Source organism: Lithobates pipiens, unplaced genomic scaffold (genome assembly GCF_037356315.1).
Source record: "Lithobates pipiens isolate NorthernLeopardFrog02 unplaced genomic scaffold, aLitPip1_a1.2 Scaffold_7, whole genome shotgun sequence".
NCBI lineage: Eukaryota > Metazoa > Chordata > Amphibia > Anura > Ranidae > Lithobates > Lithobates pipiens.
Genome location: NW_027507892.1, coordinates 713,054 through 732,120, shown reverse-complemented (window position 1 = coordinate 732,120; position 19,067 = coordinate 713,054). Strand labels below are relative to the sequence as shown.

Below are 19,067 nucleotides of genomic sequence, written 5' to 3'. Positions count from 1 at the left end.
AGCAGTAACTGTCAGGTGTGTTGTTTTTTTTTTTTTTTATTGCTGTTGTTTTTTTTTAAAGGAGAAGTACAGCCAAAGCTTGTTTGAATCACAGGAGTGCAGTTTGCTCTGCACTCCTGTGACCCATTTACAGCAGACAGCGGGCATTCCTCTCACTAACGCCAACAATGGGGCATTTTTCCTGCCACCGACACCAATGACATGATAATATTCCCCCCACTGACAACAGCAATGGGGCATAATTCCTCCCACTGAGCTAAACAATTTAGGCATTATTCCCACCCACTGACACCAATGATGGGAGCACTATTCCTCCCACTGATACCAATGATGGGCACTATTCCTCCCACTGATATCAATGATGGGGCACTATTCCTCCCACTGATGCCAATGATGGGGCACTATTCCTCCCACTGATGCCAATGATGGGGCACTATTCCTCCCACTGATGCCAATGATGGGGCACTATTCCTCCCACTGATACCAATGATGGGGCACTATTCCAACCACTGATACCAATGATGGGGCAGTAATCCTCCCACTGTTACCAATGATGGGGCACTATTCATGCCACTGATACCAATGATGGGGCATGATTCATGCCACTGATACCAATGATGGGGCACTATTCATGCCACTGATACCAATGATGGGGCATGATTCATGCCACTGATACCAATGATGGGGCATGATTCATGCCACTGATACCAATGATGGGGCATGATTCATGCCACTGATACCAATGATGGGGCACTATTCCTGCCACTGATACCAATGATGGGGCACTATTCCTCCCACTGATACCAATGAGGGGGCACTATTCCTCCCACTGTTACCAATAAGGCACTATTCCTCCCACTGATACCAATGAGGGGGCACTATTCCTCCCACTGTTACCAATAAGGCACTATTCCTCCCACTGATGCCAATGATGGGGCACTATTCCTCCCACGGATACTAATGATGGGGCACTATTCCTCCCACCGATACCAATGTTGAGGCACTATTCCTCAAACTGATACCAATGATGGGGCACTATTCGTACCACCGATACCAATGATGGGGCAGTATTCCTCCCACTGTTACCAATGATGGGGTACTATTCCTCCCACTAATACCAGTGATGGGGCACTATTCCTCCCACTAATACCAGTGATGGGGCACTATTCCTACCACTGATACCAATGATGGGGCACTATTCCTCCTACAGATACCAATGATGGGGCACTATTTCTACCACTGATATCAATGATGGGGCACTATTCCTACCACTGATATCAATGATGGGGCACTATTCCTACCACTGATATCAATGGCGGGGCACTATTCCTCCCACTAATACCAGTGATGGGGCACTATTCCTGCCAGTGATACCAATGATGGGGCACTATTCCTCCTACAGATACCAATGATGGGGCACTATTCCTACCACTGATATCAATGATGGGGCACCATTCCTACCACTGATATCAATGATAGGGCACCATTCCTACCACTGATATCAATGATGGGGCACTATTCCTACCACTGATATCAATGACGGGACACTATTCCTCCCACTAATACCAGTGATGGGGCACTATTCCTCCTCCTGACGCTGGGGCATTTTACTACTTTCACCGGCCACTCCAGCCCCCCTAAAGTCTGAAAGACAGTAAACCGGCCCTTTGTTTAGAAAGTTTGGAGACCCCTGTTTTGGAGTAAAGTTTTTCAGTGAAGATTTTTTTAAATGATTCTTTTGTTGATTTCCTGATCGCCCATTACAGGTAACACATACTTTGAGGGATATACGCCTAAAACCAAATTCAGTTTTCCTAATATATAAGATGTTATGGTTAAAGCTGACTATATAGCACATTTTGAAAATGACAAAGTGATTATAAAAGTGATTCTTATTATTCTATATGTTTTTGTTTATTTTTCATGTAGAAATGAGGACGGTAGTAAAACAAGACGGGTTCCCTTTTTCTCTACCAAGTACAGAACCAGAACCGGGACAGATTTGGGTATACGCTGTGCTTGGTCTAATGTAGCTGTCCTGAGAAACCTTCTGCTTTTATTGACTTAAGTTTATGTATTTCAGGCAGCTCTGTGGAGTTCCCGCTATTCCTTCGAGATTCTCTAGAAGTTCTCTATCTGAACGATAACCAGCTCGACGCCTTTCCAAATTCGGTATGCCAGCTGAAGAGTTTAACGGAACTGTACCTGGGGAGGTAAGTCATTAGAATAATCACATCTATACTGTGTGTTTGTGTTTCTTTTTGCACAAAAAAACTATTGTGTGTGTATAAATACAAAGACAGTAGAGGTAAGTTATAGTCATATGCTAGAATGGTGATCTGATGGATATGGAGGTGAATATGTGAAGGACGAACTCCAGGCAAAACTTTTTTTCCCATGCAGCAAGGGAGGGCTGGGCCAGGGGGCAGGGATGCAAATCCCCCCTGGGCTGCTCTGATATGCGGTGGCAAAGGCTGCTTTGTCGTCAGCTCAAAACCGCAAAATGCACAGTTCTTGAGCTGGCTGAGTCCAGTACTGTGAGCCAGCGATGTCTTCATGTCAGGGCTGACAGTCTGTGTTACACAGCACAGCCCCACCCAGCCCCTCCCTACTCCACACCATTGGCTGGCAGAGGCTGGACCTGCTCTCTGCTCAATCTGAGCAGTTGGCTGGAATCCAGTGAGGCTCCTGGGAGGCTGGGACCATCCAAGTAAGTGAGCCCCTCCTCTCTCCTCCTCTCTGCAGCCAAAGAGTTTTTTTCTAGCAGCCTGTGCCAGTACCTTGCCCTCCTAGGGCTAGGTGGTATGATGAGGGTTCTCACTGACATGCTGCAGTTTGGCTGCAGTGCTGGTGTACTGGCAGTCATCCTGCATGTTGCCCCTGGGACATAAAGGATGCACATTTTTACTGCATGTTCTGAAAGTGCACAAAACGTCCTGCATGCTGCATGTTTGGTGCACTTTCAGAACATGCAGCAACAACGAGTAACCTAAAAGAAGTCTGAGGGGGTGTGACATCCGCCAGTACACCCGCACTGCAGCCAAACCGCAGCACACCAGTGTGAGCCTAAATGCTTGTATTCACTTGCATTTGAGGCATTTGACAGGCAGTGAATAGTTGATATCACATTTCATCCCTGCCTGCTTTAACCCCCCTAAATGCCAATCCCTGCAGGTAATGACACAGTTCACTTTGAACTCCACCTTATTTCCATTACTCTCTGTAGGTATTAGATGTGGTCTCACCTTTTTGTTTGCACATCTAATACCAAAGGGTACTTTCACACTGGGGCGATGTGGGCGGTAGTGGTACAGCGCTGCTCGTTTTAGTGGCGCTTTATCATTGTTTTATTGGCGCTAGCTGGGCACTTTTAACCCCCACTAGTGGCCAAAGATAGTGTTAAAAAGGGCCGTGTTGCATTCATTTCAATGGGCTGGGCACCTCTCCCAAACCACCCCAATAATGCTGCTTGCTGGACTTTTCAGAATGTCCTTCAAGCGCACCGCCCCAGTGGGAAACCTGGAGTGGCATAAGAAGCACTTTACAGGTGCTATTTTTTAGCACTAAAACGCCTGTACAGCGCCTTCAGTGTTAAAGGACCCTAAAGAGAGTTCTGGAAATAAGGTGGAGTTCAAAGTGAATTTTTACACCTAAGTGGAGCCCCCTTTCAGAAGATTTAAGGATATTATTAAACCCAGAGACTGGTGGACTTAGGCCACAATAGACAGATTGAATTTCTGCCGGTTGAGCAGACATTTCAATCTATCTCTGTGCAGACTGGTTGTACAGAATTTGACTCCATCAACTGACACTACAACCAGCATGTCTTTATGTTTTTTAGCGATCAGTGCTGGCTGCTATAGCTGCCAGCAGTGATCACTGTATTCTGATGGCTTGGAAACTTTCACCTCAGAGCACACACCGACACACGGCTCTTACGGAAGCTTGGTAATTCAAGTTCTGGGCTTCCCTAACATTACAGCCCTGTGGGGCTGTGACCAAGTCTGGGCAAGAGCTGGGATATGACATTACTTACCTCATATCCCTGCCACTCCTAAACCTGCTCCACTGCAGCACCAGGCCCACAATGCCCTTAATCTGGCCTGTGCTCCGGCAAGCGCCTGCATGTGCATTTTTTTACTATACACAATTGAGACAGGAGGAACCTGCGCCCTGGTGAATCTGGTGTTCATGCCGGGGAGACAGCAGGACTTGCGTGTTTAGCCTCTACGTAGTTTAAAGGGATTGTAAAGGTATTTTTTTTTTTCTTAAAATAACAAACATGTTATACTTACCTCCACCGTGCAGCTCGTTTTGCACAGAGTGGCCCCGAACCTGCTCTTCTGGGGTCCCTCGGCGGCTGTCTCGGCTTCCTCCCGCAGGTACTTCTCACGTTCATGTGAGCTCCCTCGCATGGTGAGAAGCACCTGCGGGCGCGCTCATGTGATACAGCCAGCGGCTATAGCCGCTCGCTGTATCACACGGCCCCGCCCCCCGGCGCGTCGCGTCATTGCATGGGATTGACAGCAGCGCGAGCCAATGGCTGCCTTCAATCCATCCACTCCAGCCAATCAGTGGCCAGGCTGAGTGGTGAAGAGGAAGTCGGGGCGAGCGTGGGACTTTCGAGGGGTGAGGTAAGTAAAACAGGGGGGCTGGGGGGGTCGGCATTGTCAGATGTAGAATGCATTAAGGTGAAAAAACATTTACCTTTACAACCCCTTTAAGGTTAAATCTCTTTTCTTCAAATTTTAAAGCGGAGGGCCACACATATGTTGTAATATATGTATATGTATGTGTATGTATATATATATATATATATATATATATATATATATATATATATATATATGTGATAAGTATCATATATGTGTGTCAGTGGACTGACTTGTTGAATGCCTTGTCGGAGCCAGCTCAATTACACATATCAAAGGGGACTTGTTGACCAAAAGATTGTTAAGGTGGTTTCTGTTAATCTAATTACACACATTGAAGGTAACCTGTTGGTATTAATATGCAAGAATTTAGATTGGGTTATTCTATACACCAAAAGGTTGTTAAGGTGGGATCTGTTAATCTAATTACGCATATTGAAAGGAACTTGTTTATGTTTATATGCAAGAATGCAAATTAGGGCAGTTTATGACTACAGCTGTTCACGGCTAGGAGTAATCTTTTGTCACCCTGAAAAGAAGACACAAGGAGATCAAAGTTTTTAATTGAAAAGGCCAATCAGGTTGCTCAGCAATTCAATGCTTAGGATATATAACATGGCAGTCTTGTCTGGGTGTGTGTGTGAAGGCATCAAGGATTAAGGAATATGGGGATCTGAATATGTTCTAGATCTGTAAGATATACTCTGTTGGATATTTTGTCATCTGTTGCAAGACTTTGTTCTGTATTGGAAGTCAATAAAGTGCATCTCTCTGGAAGAATTGGGTTGCTGCGGAAGAATACTTATAATAACGAATTAATCATCTACCCGCCACTATATATATATTATATCACTACAACATATTGTAAACTTTATATTAATCCCTTCATTGCATTGAACAGATGTCTAAATGGAAAAAAAAAAAAAATGTGTGTGTTTATCTTGTAATTGGTCTTTATAGTGGAACTTCCTGTTTCAGACCCCCCCCCCCCCACGCGGGAGTAGGCATGTATATTCTTTATCCTCGGCGGCGCACTGTCTCCTAGGAGCTATCTGTTGCCATCACAACAGGGGGAAGGAACTTCTGCCGACACCACCCATTGTGATGACAACCTGGAAGTTTACGGCACTCCACGCCGTTGACACTGAGCATGTGCGGGAACGAGCAGTGAATGCTGGTAGCTCAGCATTCACTGCAACCAGGAAGTAGTGGGCTTGTGGGCTTCACATGCACACAAGCAAGATAGAAGCGGCCGTCCACAATTTTTAAAACTTTGTTTATTCAAAACCGCACATGGGGGGACATAGTTCACCAAACAAGTGAGTCTTAAGGCCCGCACACACGATCAGACTTTTTGACAACAAACATGCAAATTAGCTGTTTTGGAGCAACATCCGACCATGTGTACGCTCCATCGGACAAACTTTTTTGGTTTTCATCAGACTTTTGTTGGCTGTGCGAACGGACAAACTTTCCGGCAACAAAAGTCCGATGGAGCAAAGTCCGATCGTGTGTAAATAGAACCATAGGACAACTACAAACACGCATGCTCAGAACCAATGCAAAAGATCAGACAACAATACAGAAGTTGACCAAAGGCGGCTGTAAAGAGCAGAAAAACCACGTGATTTGGTGAAAGTTGGCTGAAAAAGTCCTGTCGTGTGTATGCAATACAAGTTCACGGCCGACGCCCTTTGCACAAAAATGCACGGGAAAGTTTTTACAAAGTCCGATCGTGTGTATGAGGCTTTATATTATGTTGGTGTCTGCATAGTTGAAAAAATAAATAAAAATGAATGGTCGGTGGACCTCCGCTTTAATGAGTGGCCATGTGTCTTCTTAAACTCCCTTCCGCGAAAAAGTTTTATCCCTATTGTGGGGTCACCAGTACGGTATTTGTATATTGAAATCATATCCCCTCTCAAGCGTCTCTTCTCCAGAGAGAATAAGTTCAGTGCTCCCAACCTTTCCTCATAACTAATATCCTCCAGACCCTTTATTAGCTGTGTTGCCCTTCTTTGTAGTCGCTCCATTTCCAGTACATCCTTCCTGAGGACTGGTGCCCAGAACTGGACAGCATACTCCAGGTGCAGCCGGACCAGAGTCTTGTAGAGTGGGAGAATTATCGTTTTATCTCTGGAGTTGATCCCCTTTTTAATGCCAATATTCTGTTTGCTTTGTTAGCAGCAGCTTGGCATTGCATGTCATTGCTGAGCCTATCATCTACTAGGACCGCCGGGTCCTTTTCCCTCCTAGATTCCCCCAGAGATTCTCCCCCAGTCTATAGATTGCATTCAGATTTTTGCCACCCAAATGTATTATTTTACATTTTTCTATATTGGTTCAGAGAGCCGAGATATACTTCTCTATTCCTCCGATCTTGGCCAGACAAGTCCCCGCGGCTCCTGTGCCTCCACTGTCTTGCGGCTTGTGCAGTTTACTGTTCCTGACATCATTGCGCCCATAGACTGGCTCTGGATGTGAAGACGTCAGGAACAATCCACCGCTGGATTTGGGGTAGGGCCGATTATAGGATCAGGCGAGTATAGGCTCTATGTTCACCACCGGAGAAAATAAGCAGTTAACCCATGCTTTGCGGGCACAGCCCCACTGCATAGGGGAAAAAAAAATGTTGCCTGGAGTTGGGCTTTAATATGTACAGCAAATTACAAGCTCTTTGAAAGTGTTCCAGTGATCACATTGCAAGGGTTAAAGGGTAAGTACACCTTTCTTAACATGTTACACCCTTTAGGGTGTAAAATGTTGAGCATCCATCACTTCTCTCCCCCCTTCCTGTGACAGCGGGTGGGGAATCTTCTCCCCTGCTGTCACAATTTGAAAACAGCACCACCGCACAGGGCTCCTCCCACACGGCCACGTCATTCATTCACAGAGTTCTACGAACTAATGAACTACAACTACCGTCAGCCATTGCAGCTGTCAGCTTGTATTTCTTAACTTACTCCGAGGGCGGTGGTGAGCACTCTTGTAGTCCATTGAGCTTCCCGGACTTCTGTAACTGCCTGCCCATATTGGAGGTACAGACAGGTTACTCACAGTCTGCAAGAGCCTGACATTGCACCCATGATCTGCTGATTGTGGGTGCAACAATTTACAGGCTCCCAAGAATAAAAACCTGAAAACTTTTCACCTGAAAAAAATTTGCATATATTATTTTTTTCCGACCGCTTGCTGGCTAGCGCAATACCGTATTTGCCGGCGTATAAGACAAAACAGATTACAGAGCACACATACAAAAGTGACATTTATTCTGCAAGGATAGTTAAAAACACCTGAACATATTCAAGAAATGCGGGGGGTTTGGTCACACTATATGGTCATATAGTGCTAAGCCCATTTACTGCAACAAAGTACCTCGTATTAGTGGGTCCTACCCTAGTAATAGAATGAAAGATCCTGTGCCTCAACCATGGGAGATAAACTCCTCTATGTGGGAGAACTGAAGGGATTCCTCCTATACACTGGTGGCCAAGAGGTAATGAGAAGGGGGAGGGGTGCTCCAGCCCTAGAGACCTGGTCAGGGTCCATACAGTGTACAAAAACATACTTGGGGGGGGGGGGGCACACCCTAAAAGGCTTTATATTCAAGATGGTGCTGCTATAAGACCAAAAACAGTACAAAACATATTACAGCGCACACATACAAGAATGACATTTATCCTGCAAGGATAGTTAAAAACACCTGAGCATATTAAAAAAATACGGGGTTTGGTCACACTATATGGTCATATAGTGCTAAGCCCACTTACTGCGACAAAGTATCTCAGGGCGTGTAAGGCGACCCCCTAATTTTCCATTTAAAACGTTGGTCTTGTGCTAAACTCGCCTTCCGACTAGTCTGTCAGCCCGCTGGATGTGCGGTCTTCGGTAACATACAGTATACCGCCAGGGCCGTCTTTAATTTGGATTGGGCCATGGGCAAACATTTTCTCGGGGCCCCCCACCCCTCCATTCTGAGGCATACAAAAAATAGCAGGTAGACTCAAAATCAGTTTACTGCAGCAGATCACGCAGTGATTGCAATTGTTTGCCAGAGGTTACAGCCTATCCTTACTGCTCGCTGGCTGGTTGCTAGAGGTTACAACACATAATTTCTGCTTGCCGATTGGTTGCTAGAGGTTAATGCACATCATTACCACTTACTGATTGGCTACTAGAGATTAAAGCAGATCACTACTGTTCGCTGATTGGTTGCTACAGGTTAATGCACATCATTACCTCTCACTGAGCAGTGGAGCAATCCTAAATAATTGAGCAAGTAAAGGGGCACATTAATACACACACATACTACAGGAGAGACAATCAGAGACTGGCGACATACTGCAGGAGACAATCAAAGACTGCGGACATACTGCAGGAGACAATCAAAGACTGCGGACATACTGCAGGAGACAATCAAAGACTGCGGACATACTGCAGGAGACAATCAGAGACTGCGGACATACTGCAGGAGACAATCAGAGACTGCGGACATGCTACAGGAGATGGTCAGAGAATTTTCAGCAATGCACAGCTTGACAGTTGAATAACACAGCTCAGGGTTTAAGCAGTCAGGCATTTTATGGGTGCAAGGACATACCTGGGCAGCCAAACTCACTACATACATTTAGAGGGATTCCATTCTCTGCTCTCACTACAACAGCCGGGGGCTCCACTGATGCTTTGTAGGGGGGCCCCGTTACCCGTGAATTGGGGCCCCAATGAAGGTTTTGCAGAGTGCACAGAGGACAAGAGGACTGGAGGCTGTATTCCCGCGCTAGCCAGCTGAGGGGGCGGGGCCGGGAGCTCCACTGACGCTCTGACCCCGCCCCCGTGCAGCCTGTATGCTCGGAACACAACGGCTGTAGTGAGAGCCAGTGCTCGGAGTGGAAACGTCAGTGGAGCTCCCGGCCCCGCCCCCTCTATACTGGCTGGGGAATACAGAGGTCCGGGGGCGGGGCCGGAAGCTCCACTGACACTCCCACTCCGATCACTGGCTCTCACTACAGCTGCTCTGTTCCGAGCATACAGGCTGCATGGGGGCGGGGTCAGAGCGTCAGTGAAGCTCCCGGCCCCGCCCCCTCTCAGCTGGCTAGCACGGGAATACAGCCTCCCGTCCCGTGTCCTCTGCGCACTCTGCAAAACCTTCATCGGGGCCACAATTCGCGGGTAGCAGACAGTGCGGGCCCCCCTACAAACATTGGGCCCAGGGCAGGTGCCCCGTTTGCCCTGTGCTAAAGACGGCCCTGTATACCGTGCTGAGCCAATCACTGCGAGCAATGTATTCTATTAATGAATACAAAGCCTGCTCGGATTGGCAGAGGCTGTAACATCAAAAGCCCACGCCTCTCTGACTCTCAAAACCAATCCGAGCAGGCGGTATACTGTATGTAGCCTGTCCAGATTGGCAGAGGTTGTTACTCCAATCCTAGCGGTATTCATTAATAGAATACATTGCTCGCCGGGATTGGCTCAGCGCAGTATACTGTATGTAGCCGGAAGTTTGTCTTGTAAAAAAGCAATGCTAGCAGCTAACTAGCCAATAAATTGCTTTTACAAGCAGCGGGAGAGGACATCTCTCCCCCCTCCCACCGCCTTCTGCATCCCACCGGGAGACCTGACCCTGGATCGGCTTTGATCAGTTCTCTGCTATGGTAATGCAGAAGAAAAAAGAAAACAAATTTAAAGCAAGAGTGTAAATATAAAATAAATAAATCAATTAATCGTTAAAAACATTTTTTTTTAAAGTGCCCTTGTCCCCCGTCCCCCCCCGTGCATAGGTGACCGCGCACACAAACAGCGACCGGCTCACACATGTGAGGTATCACTGTGAACATCAGATCATGGGCAGTAATTCTAGCACCCACCAGACCCCCTCTGTAATTCTAAAGTGGTAACCTGTAAAGGCTTTTAAAACGTCGCTTGGTCTTGCAAAATTTTAAAGCGTGACATGTTTGGTATGGATTTACTCGCCATAACATACATTTTTTTTGAGTTTTACAGAACAATTGGGTTATGTATTGTGTTTTTTTGCATTAAATTAAAAAAAGTATATTTTTTCTCCCAAAAATTGCATTAAAAAAAAATGCTGGGCAAATATTGCATGACATAAAAAAATTGCAAACCCCACCATTTTATTCACTAGGGCCACGTACACACGGGCGGACTGTCTGCCCAACTAAGTCCGTCAGACAATCCGACAGACAGTCCGTCTTACTTTCGAATGAACGGACTTGACCACACACGTTGAACAGACAGTCCGCCGAAAGCTTGCGCGATGACGTGTACAGCACGTACGACGGGACTAGAAATACGACGTCCAATACACAGCAATGCAACCTTCGGCCGTGTAAATCCTTTCTGAGCATGTGCCATACTTAGTCCGTCGAACTAGCCTACTCACGAGCGGACTGTCCGCTGAAACCAAGTTTGGACGGACAATATTACGGAAATTCCGAAAGACTTAGTCCGCCAGACTGTCCGCCGAAAAAGTCCGCTGAAGCCCACACACGAGCGGATTGTCCGCTGAAACACGTTTCAGTGGACCAAATCCGTCAGACAGTCCGCCCGTGTGTACGCGGCCTAGGACTTCTGCTTTAAAAAATATATAGTGTTTGGGGGTTCTCATTTTCCAGCAAACAATACAGATTTTTATATGTAAACAAAAGTGTCAGAAAAAGACCTGTGGGGTAAAGTGGTTAAAGGTGAACTTCCCCTTTAAACCAGAAGCAGGGACTGGAGCAGACAATGAGTCGGTCCTGCAAGCATATGAACATACCTTGTAGAGCGCCCCATGGTCAAGATGCTTTATACTGTAAGGCCTGACCTGTGTCTATGATTGAGAGTTTGGATCTGCCCCTTTCCACATCTCACAATTGGCCCAGAAGTCCTCCCATCATAGCTCTTGGCTACTATTAGCTGGTTGAAATGTAATTTATTGAACACCCTGGCTTTCGAGTGTCAGAAACCATGAAATCAGGCTGAGACAGAAGTACAGTTAAATCATTCTTGTTTAATAATAAAAGTAATAAGAACAAACGTAGTCAAAACATAACCAAAGTTCAGTAACCGGAATGAATAGTCAGCAAGCCAGAAGTCAGGGATCGATGTAGTGGAACAGCAAGCAGGATCTGGAGCCAAAAGGGATGTCAGCAAAGCAAGTCTTGAACAGGATCGCAGGAGAAAGTTTCTGTGATGTTGACCAAGGCGAAGGCAGAGATCCCCTGGACTGGACAGCTTAAAGTGGGGTGCCCCCTAAAAAAAAAAAAAAAAAAAAGTCGGCAGCTACAAATACTGCAGCTGCTGGCTTTTAATAATCGGACACTTACCTGCCCCAGGGTCCAGCGATGCGTGGGAACGAAGCCCCCCTCGTTCCCCGCTCAGCTCGCGGCGCTGTCATTCTTACTGTGGGCACCCAGCCGTGGCTTCACAGCCGGACACCCACTGCGCGAGCGGCGCAGCTCGCCGTGATACGCCGTACAGTCATCTGGGACACGTGACAGGTCCCAGATGACTGTGCGGCGCGAGGGGAAGTGATGTCACCAGCCCGGGCAATGAAGAAGGCAGACTACGAGGGACCCCCTAGCAACAGGCATTTAGACGTGAGTAAAAAAAAAAATTTTCCAATTTTTTTTTTTTAAGAATTTTAAACTATTTTTTGGTGGCAACACCACTTAAATAGGCAGGACTGACGAGCAGGATATCATCAACAGCTGAGTAAGTGTGGAGAGATAGGAGCTGGCAATTAGCCAACAGCTGAGCGGCCAGCTCAGAAGGCAGGGCTGAGCCCAGCCCTGACATCGCGTTTCACAAAGCAGGTCAGGTGCTGCTGGTTTAGTTGTTCTGTAAAGCATCTACATCAGTGTATTCTTTGTCTCTAGTAATCCAGGTATAAAGGAGCTTCCACCTGAACTGGGCCAGCTTTCATCTTTGTGGCAGTTGGATCTTGAGGACCTTAACATCTCGAACCTGCCTGCAGAGATCCGGAAGGAAGGTAAGTAGCTAACCATATTGAGATACAATACCATGGGCTCAGTTTACATGTTATATGTGCTCATCTTGTGGTTTGTTCTCTATAGGACCAGTGACCATACTGGCTTACCTGCGTGCCCAGCTGAGAAAAGCAGAGCGGTGTCGACTTGTGAAGATGATCATAGTAGGACCTCCACGGCAAGGGAAGACCACTTTGTTTGAGGTCTTGCAGACAGGAAAAGTATCCCAGCAAATGCAAGGAGATAGTACAATCCAGACTACCCGCTGGGAGCTGCAGAGGCCCTTGAGCATTAAGTCAAAGGTGATTACTAGGGTGGTCACTCACTCATATTAAGCAGACCAATGTTTCAGCAAAAAATTTAAAGCTGGTAAGGCCTCTGTCTGTTTTCCAACTTGTGAGTAATGATGAGATCTTCTGTGTTAGGCCCCTTTCAGATGTGCAGATCCCTATTTAGGCATCCGTTTGCTTAACGGGGATCGCTCCATTAATCCCCGCTGACCCGGCAGATGACGAGTCCGTCTCTACAAACCGTTCTCCTCTATGGGGGGATCGGATGATTACAGATTGCCTGTCCCGTTTTCATCCGATTCGATCCGCCAGACGGATGGAAAATAGGACATCCATCTGTTTGGATTTTGCAGAGCGGATCTGATCGGGGCGGATCGGATGTCGGCGGACATGTCACCACTGACATCCGACGCTCCATAGAGATATATGGAGCGACCGTTCAGATCTGCATGAAAGGACTGACAGGCAGATCTGAACGGTCCGCACATGTGAAAGGGGCCTTACTATTGTTATGTAGAGGCATATATGTAATCAACATTAATTTACTCCGAAGGGAATGATCCTTGCCCAGTCCTCACAACCGTCACCTTCAAAGTGGTTCTAAAACCTTACATATACCCAGTGAAAGGATTAGCCACAGGTGATACACAGAGATGAAGCAAATCATTTTACATATGTTGTACCTGTTTATCTGCAGCCCTCTCTCCTCTCATTCATTCAAAATCCAGAATTTACACAGCATTTCTGAGCTTCAGAAGGCATGGGGTGTGGATTGGATGTCACACACTGCATAGCGGAGAGCTGAGTGTAATCTGAGACCTGAGTGGAGGGAATGTTGGGGAGTCTGAGTTTGCCTGGGGTTGGTGTTTCCCAGGATTCCTTGGTGTGGGCACCCACTGGTAGAAGTGACTCTTGCAGGTAGCAGGGGGAGGACAGAACAGACAGAAGTCTTTGGATAGAGAAAAGTAGCCACTATAGAAGGATATCCTTTAATCATTTTTAATTTCAGAGGTTTACAACCAGTTTACATTGGCCACAGACAGCAGTGCTATCATGTTTTAGAGAAAACAGTAGTGATTGGGCAAGGTTTTTATAACTGGATTGCTTTGTCTCTGAGAGTGGTTCTTTTGCTGCAGTTACCCAAAAAGAAGCAGGTGAGCAGTTTTAGGGTATCCGGGGCACAACAACACAGCTTTGCAAATATAATCTCCTATTTGGCCCTTTTCCCAATGATTTGACAATTTTTATACACACAGGTCCGTGTAAACTTTGTTTTGTTTGCATTTACTGTCCTGAACTTAGAACAAGGAAGGCATCTGCTCCAACCATGTGCTTAGTGCAAAGCCAGGAAGCCATATATTCTGAGTATTATACTACACCACACTTGTGTAATCCATAAAGAAACATATCATAATCCAGGGCTCAACAAATTCCAGGTGCCAGGTTGCCATGGACAACAAGCTATTGTGTCCTGGCGCCTGGGCTACTGCCTGAATGCTTCCAATGCCTCCCCAGCTCCACCATGCCCTCACCCCCCGTGCAATATGTATCCCGGGCTCCACTTGCCCATCTGCGGGCCTGGGACCAGCATAGTGGGAGCTGACCCAGAAGAGACATGTATGACGTCACTTCCGGGTCCCCGTTGACAGTTGGAAGAATGTAATGCAGTGCAATGTGCACTGCATTACATTCAGAGGAGACAAACGGGGTGTCTTATTAAAGAGAAAATCATCACATAGGTGGCTTTTTGTCCCCTAAGTGCCGAGAAAGAAAAAAAAGTTTTTTAATTGTAAAAAATGTAAATTCCACCCAAGCACATAAAATCCCCCCCCCCCCCCAAAAAAAAAAAAATTGCGATACACATGTTACATATCGCCACACACGCCGGGCAGAGATCAATATTTCTAGCACCAGACCCCCTTCTTAATGTTGAGGCTTCATGCAGACTGTTGCTGGTAAATGGATGTTTAAGGGGCAGTTGGGCGTTTTTTTCAGCTTCCCCTGAACTCTCCTCTGTGATATCTTATCAGTACATGTACACAGGGTCGTTTATAGTCCTTTCTAGGCAGTTGAAACAGACTATATTGGCCCAATAAAGAATGAGGAAGGACATCTGGTTACAAAAGATGGGGAGATGGCGAAGGTATTGAATTTATTCTTCTCCTCAGTCTTCACGAGGGAATCGGGGGGCTTCAGTAACCAAAACTGCAGTGTTTATCCTCAAGACACATCACAGGAAGCACCTCCATGGCTAACAGAGGACAGAATTAAAATGAGACTTGGGAAACTTAATATTAATAAATCACCGGGACCAGATGGCTTGCACCTGAGGGTACTTAGGGAACTCAGTCAAGTAATTGCCAGACAATTGTTCCTAATTGTTACAGACCGTTTACTGACTGGAATGGTACTAGGTGATTAGAGAAAATCCAGTGTAGCACCAATATTTAAAAAGGGCCCAAATCCCTGGGAATTACAGACCAGTTAGCCTAACATCAATAGTATGCAAGCACTTGGAAGGGAAAATAAGGGACCATATACAAGATTTTAGTAACGAGAACAATATCATTAGTAGTAATCAGCATGGATTCATGAAGAATCGTTCTTGCCAAACCAATCTACTAACCTTCTATGAGGAGGTGAGTTTCCATCTAGATAAAGGAAGGCCCGTAGATGGATCTGGATTTTGAAAAAGCATTTGACACAGTACCCCATAAACATTTACTGTACAAAATAATATCCATTGGCATGGACCATAGGGTGAGTACATGGATTGAAAAATGGCTACAAGGGCGAGTTCAGAGGGTGGTGATAAATGGGGAATACTCGGAATGGTCAGGGGTGGGTAGTGGGGTCCCCCAGGGTTCTGTGCTGGGACCAATCCTATTTAATTTGTTCCTAAACAACCTGGAGGATGGGGTAAACAGTTCAATCTCTGTATTTGCGGACGATACTAAGCTAAGCAGGGCAATAAGCAGGATGTGGAAATCTTGCAAAAAGATGTGAACAAATTAATGGGGTGGGCAACTACATGGCAAATGAGGCTTATTGTAGAAAAATGTTAAATAATGCATTTGGGTGGCAAAAATGTAAGGCAATCTTTACACTGGGGGGAGAACCTCTGGGGAAATTTAGGATGGAAAAGGACCTGGGGGTCCTAGTAGATGATAGGCTCAGCAATGTCAAGGTGCTGCAAGCAAAGCAAACAGAATATTGGCATTAAAAATTGGATCAACTCCAGAGATAAAACAATAATTCTCCCACTCTACAAGACTCTGGTCTGGCCGCACCTGGAGTATGCTGTCCAGTTCTGTGCACCAGTCCTCAGGAAGGATGTACTGGAAATGGAGCGAGTACAAAGAAGGGCAACAAAGCTAATAGAGGGTCTGGAGGATATTAGTTATGAGGAAAGGTTGGGAGCTCTGAACTTATTCTCTCTGGAGAAGAGATACTGAGAGGGGATATGATATCAATATACAAATACCGTACTGGTGACCCCACAATAGGGAGAAAACTTTTTCACGGAAGGGAGTTTAACAAGACACGTGACCACTCATTAAAATTAGAAGAAAAGAGGTTCAACCTTAAACTACGTAGAGGATTCTTTACTGTAAGAGTGGCAAGGATGTGGAATTCCCTTCCACAGGCGGTGGTCTCAGCGGGGGGCATCGATAGTTTCAAGAATTGATTAGATAAGCACCTGAACGACTGCAACATACAGGGATATACAATGTAATAATGACATATAATCACACACATAGGTTAGACTTGATGGACTTGTGTCTTTTTTCAACCTCACCTACTATGTAACCTGGGGATGAGATGGCGCCGGGATGCACTATAAGCCCCTGTACACACGGTCGGAGATTTCGACAACCAAATCCGTCGGATCTTGTCCGAAACTGTTGCATACACACGGTCGGACAAAGTTGTCGAAAAATCCGATCATTCAGAACGTGATGACGTTATTTCGTTACGATGGAACTACGTTCAGGCTAGTAGCCAATAGCTTTGATGTAGGAATTTGATCTGAGCATGCGTGGCACTTTGTCCGATCAAAATTCTCTACACATGATCGGAGTATGTCCTATCGGACCAGTTTGTCGGAAAATATTTCCAACAAGTTGGAAAATTGGGTCAGACGGATATTCGGACGGAATCAGTCCGATCCATACCACACACAGTCGGATTATCCAACAAACCGGTCCAATAGGACACATTCCGTCGGAATCTCCGACCGTGTGTACAAGGGCTTAGAGGAAGGCAATCCGGCGGAGGCAGTGTGATGCTCGGGTCTAGTGGAGTCCATGCCTTGAGGGGTCAGGGCGGCTTTGGCAGCAAAAGAGGGGCCTGCTGAATATCAAGTGGGTGGTTATAATGTTATTGGTGTAGATGCGGCCCCATAGAAAAAGGTCCACTTCCATGAAGCCACATATATGCAAACGCTTCCTACATTATTTTTTTCCATGAGAATAGGGAGTTTTTTGAGCGCAATTATCCTTTAACTCTGAAGAACAAAACGTTGTCTTTAAAGTTTAAAAAAAAAACAAAGAAATGGTGAATGGATGTCAAACAGCCAAGACACAGGTGACAGATATAATGGGGTACATTTATCAAAGTCAGGAAATCCTTTGTGTTGAACCTACATGACATGCAAACATTTCCCAGCTTTTTTAAAGATAACAAAAAAAAAAGGGCAGCAGGGATAGGAAAAAACAGCTTTCACTGATAACACGCCATTAAATCGATATTTTCTGGCTTTCCTGTGATGAAAGGATTGAAAACCACAGGGGACCTGAAACTAGCGGAATCCTCCTGTCAAAGATGAAGGGATTCACCACGCCAATTATTCCCATACACGACTCGTGGCATTTAAAGGGCATACTTGTTGCTAATAAAGAGGTAAAATTGTACAGCAGTGCTGGCAAAATGACATCCATGTTCAAACTTTAACGACCTCGCGTGTTGTTGGTAATATGTTCACATCAATCCAAAATTCGGAAATTTTTCTTGACCCTTGCGGTCCACCTTCTTATCTTTATCACTTGTATTAATTCTAACTCTTTTTATACCTGACATGGTTTCACTTTCTTTTAACCCCCTTGGTCCACCAAGGTAGGTTTATAAATGTCCTGGCATTTAACCACTTCAGCCCCGGAACAATTTACCCCCCCCCCCCCCCCCTTCCTGACCAGAGCACTTTTTGTGATTCGGCACTGCATCACTTTAACTGACAATTGTGCGGTCGTGCGACGTAGCTCCCAAACAAAATTGACGTCCTTTTTTTCCCCACAAATAGAGCTTTCTTTTGGTGGTATTTGATCACATCTGCGTTTTTTATTTTTTGCACTATAAACAAAAAAATAGCGACAATTTTGAAAAAAAACACATTTGCTATAATATCCCCCCCCAAAAAAAATCTATAAAAAACATTTATTTTTCTCAGATAAATAGTTACATAGTTAGTCAGGTTGAGAAAACACACAAGTCCATCCAGTTCAACCACAAAAAAAAAAAAAAAAAAAAAAATCATACAATCCCATATACGCATTCTTCTACATATTTTTGGTAAAAAAAAAAAAAAAAACGCAATAAGCTTTTATTGATTGGTTTGTGCAAAAGTTTTTTTTTACTAGTAATGGTGGCGATTTTTATCATGACTGCAACATGGTGGACACATCGAACATTTTTTGACACTTTTTTTGGGACCATTGGCATCAATACAGCGATCAATGCTAAAAAATAGCATTGATTAGTGTAAAAATGTCACTGGCAGTAAAGGTGTTAACCACTAGGTGGAGCTGTAGGGGTTAAGTGTGTCCTAGGGAGTTTATAAATGTGGGGGGGAGGGGCTGTGTGTGACACGTCACTGATCACTGCTACCAATTGCAGGGAGTGCTGATCAGTGACACTGTCACTAGGCAGAACGGGGAGATGCTTGTTTTTTGTCTCCGTTCTTCCTCACCGTGAGACGATCAGGTTTATGCCCACGGACATCGGGTGCCGGTGATCACAGTCATGGAGCTCCCGCCGCACCTGCAAGCCGCCTCTGAAAGGGCAATGCACAGGTACGTTAATCTGCCCGTACGTGCCCTTCTGTCGCTGTATATCTGCGCGAGGCGCCCGGGAAGCAG

At 45.6% G+C, this 19,067-nt stretch overlaps 1 protein-coding gene across 1 annotated transcript in view; it reads left to right on the top strand.

The window, feature by feature from the left end:
• Positions 1 to 19,067, top strand: part of LOC143959292 (leucine-rich repeat serine/threonine-protein kinase 1-like) — a gene marked incomplete in the record, with an annotated part of 364,255 nt that overhangs the window by 191,935 nt on the left and 153,253 nt on the right. The window contains 4 exon segments of the mRNA XM_077467970.1: positions 1,930 to 2,006; positions 2,084 to 2,213; positions 12,533 to 12,645; positions 12,731 to 12,945. Of these exon segments, the coding sequence (XP_077324096.1) occupies positions 1,930 to 2,006; positions 2,084 to 2,213; positions 12,533 to 12,645; positions 12,731 to 12,945 (535 nt within the window).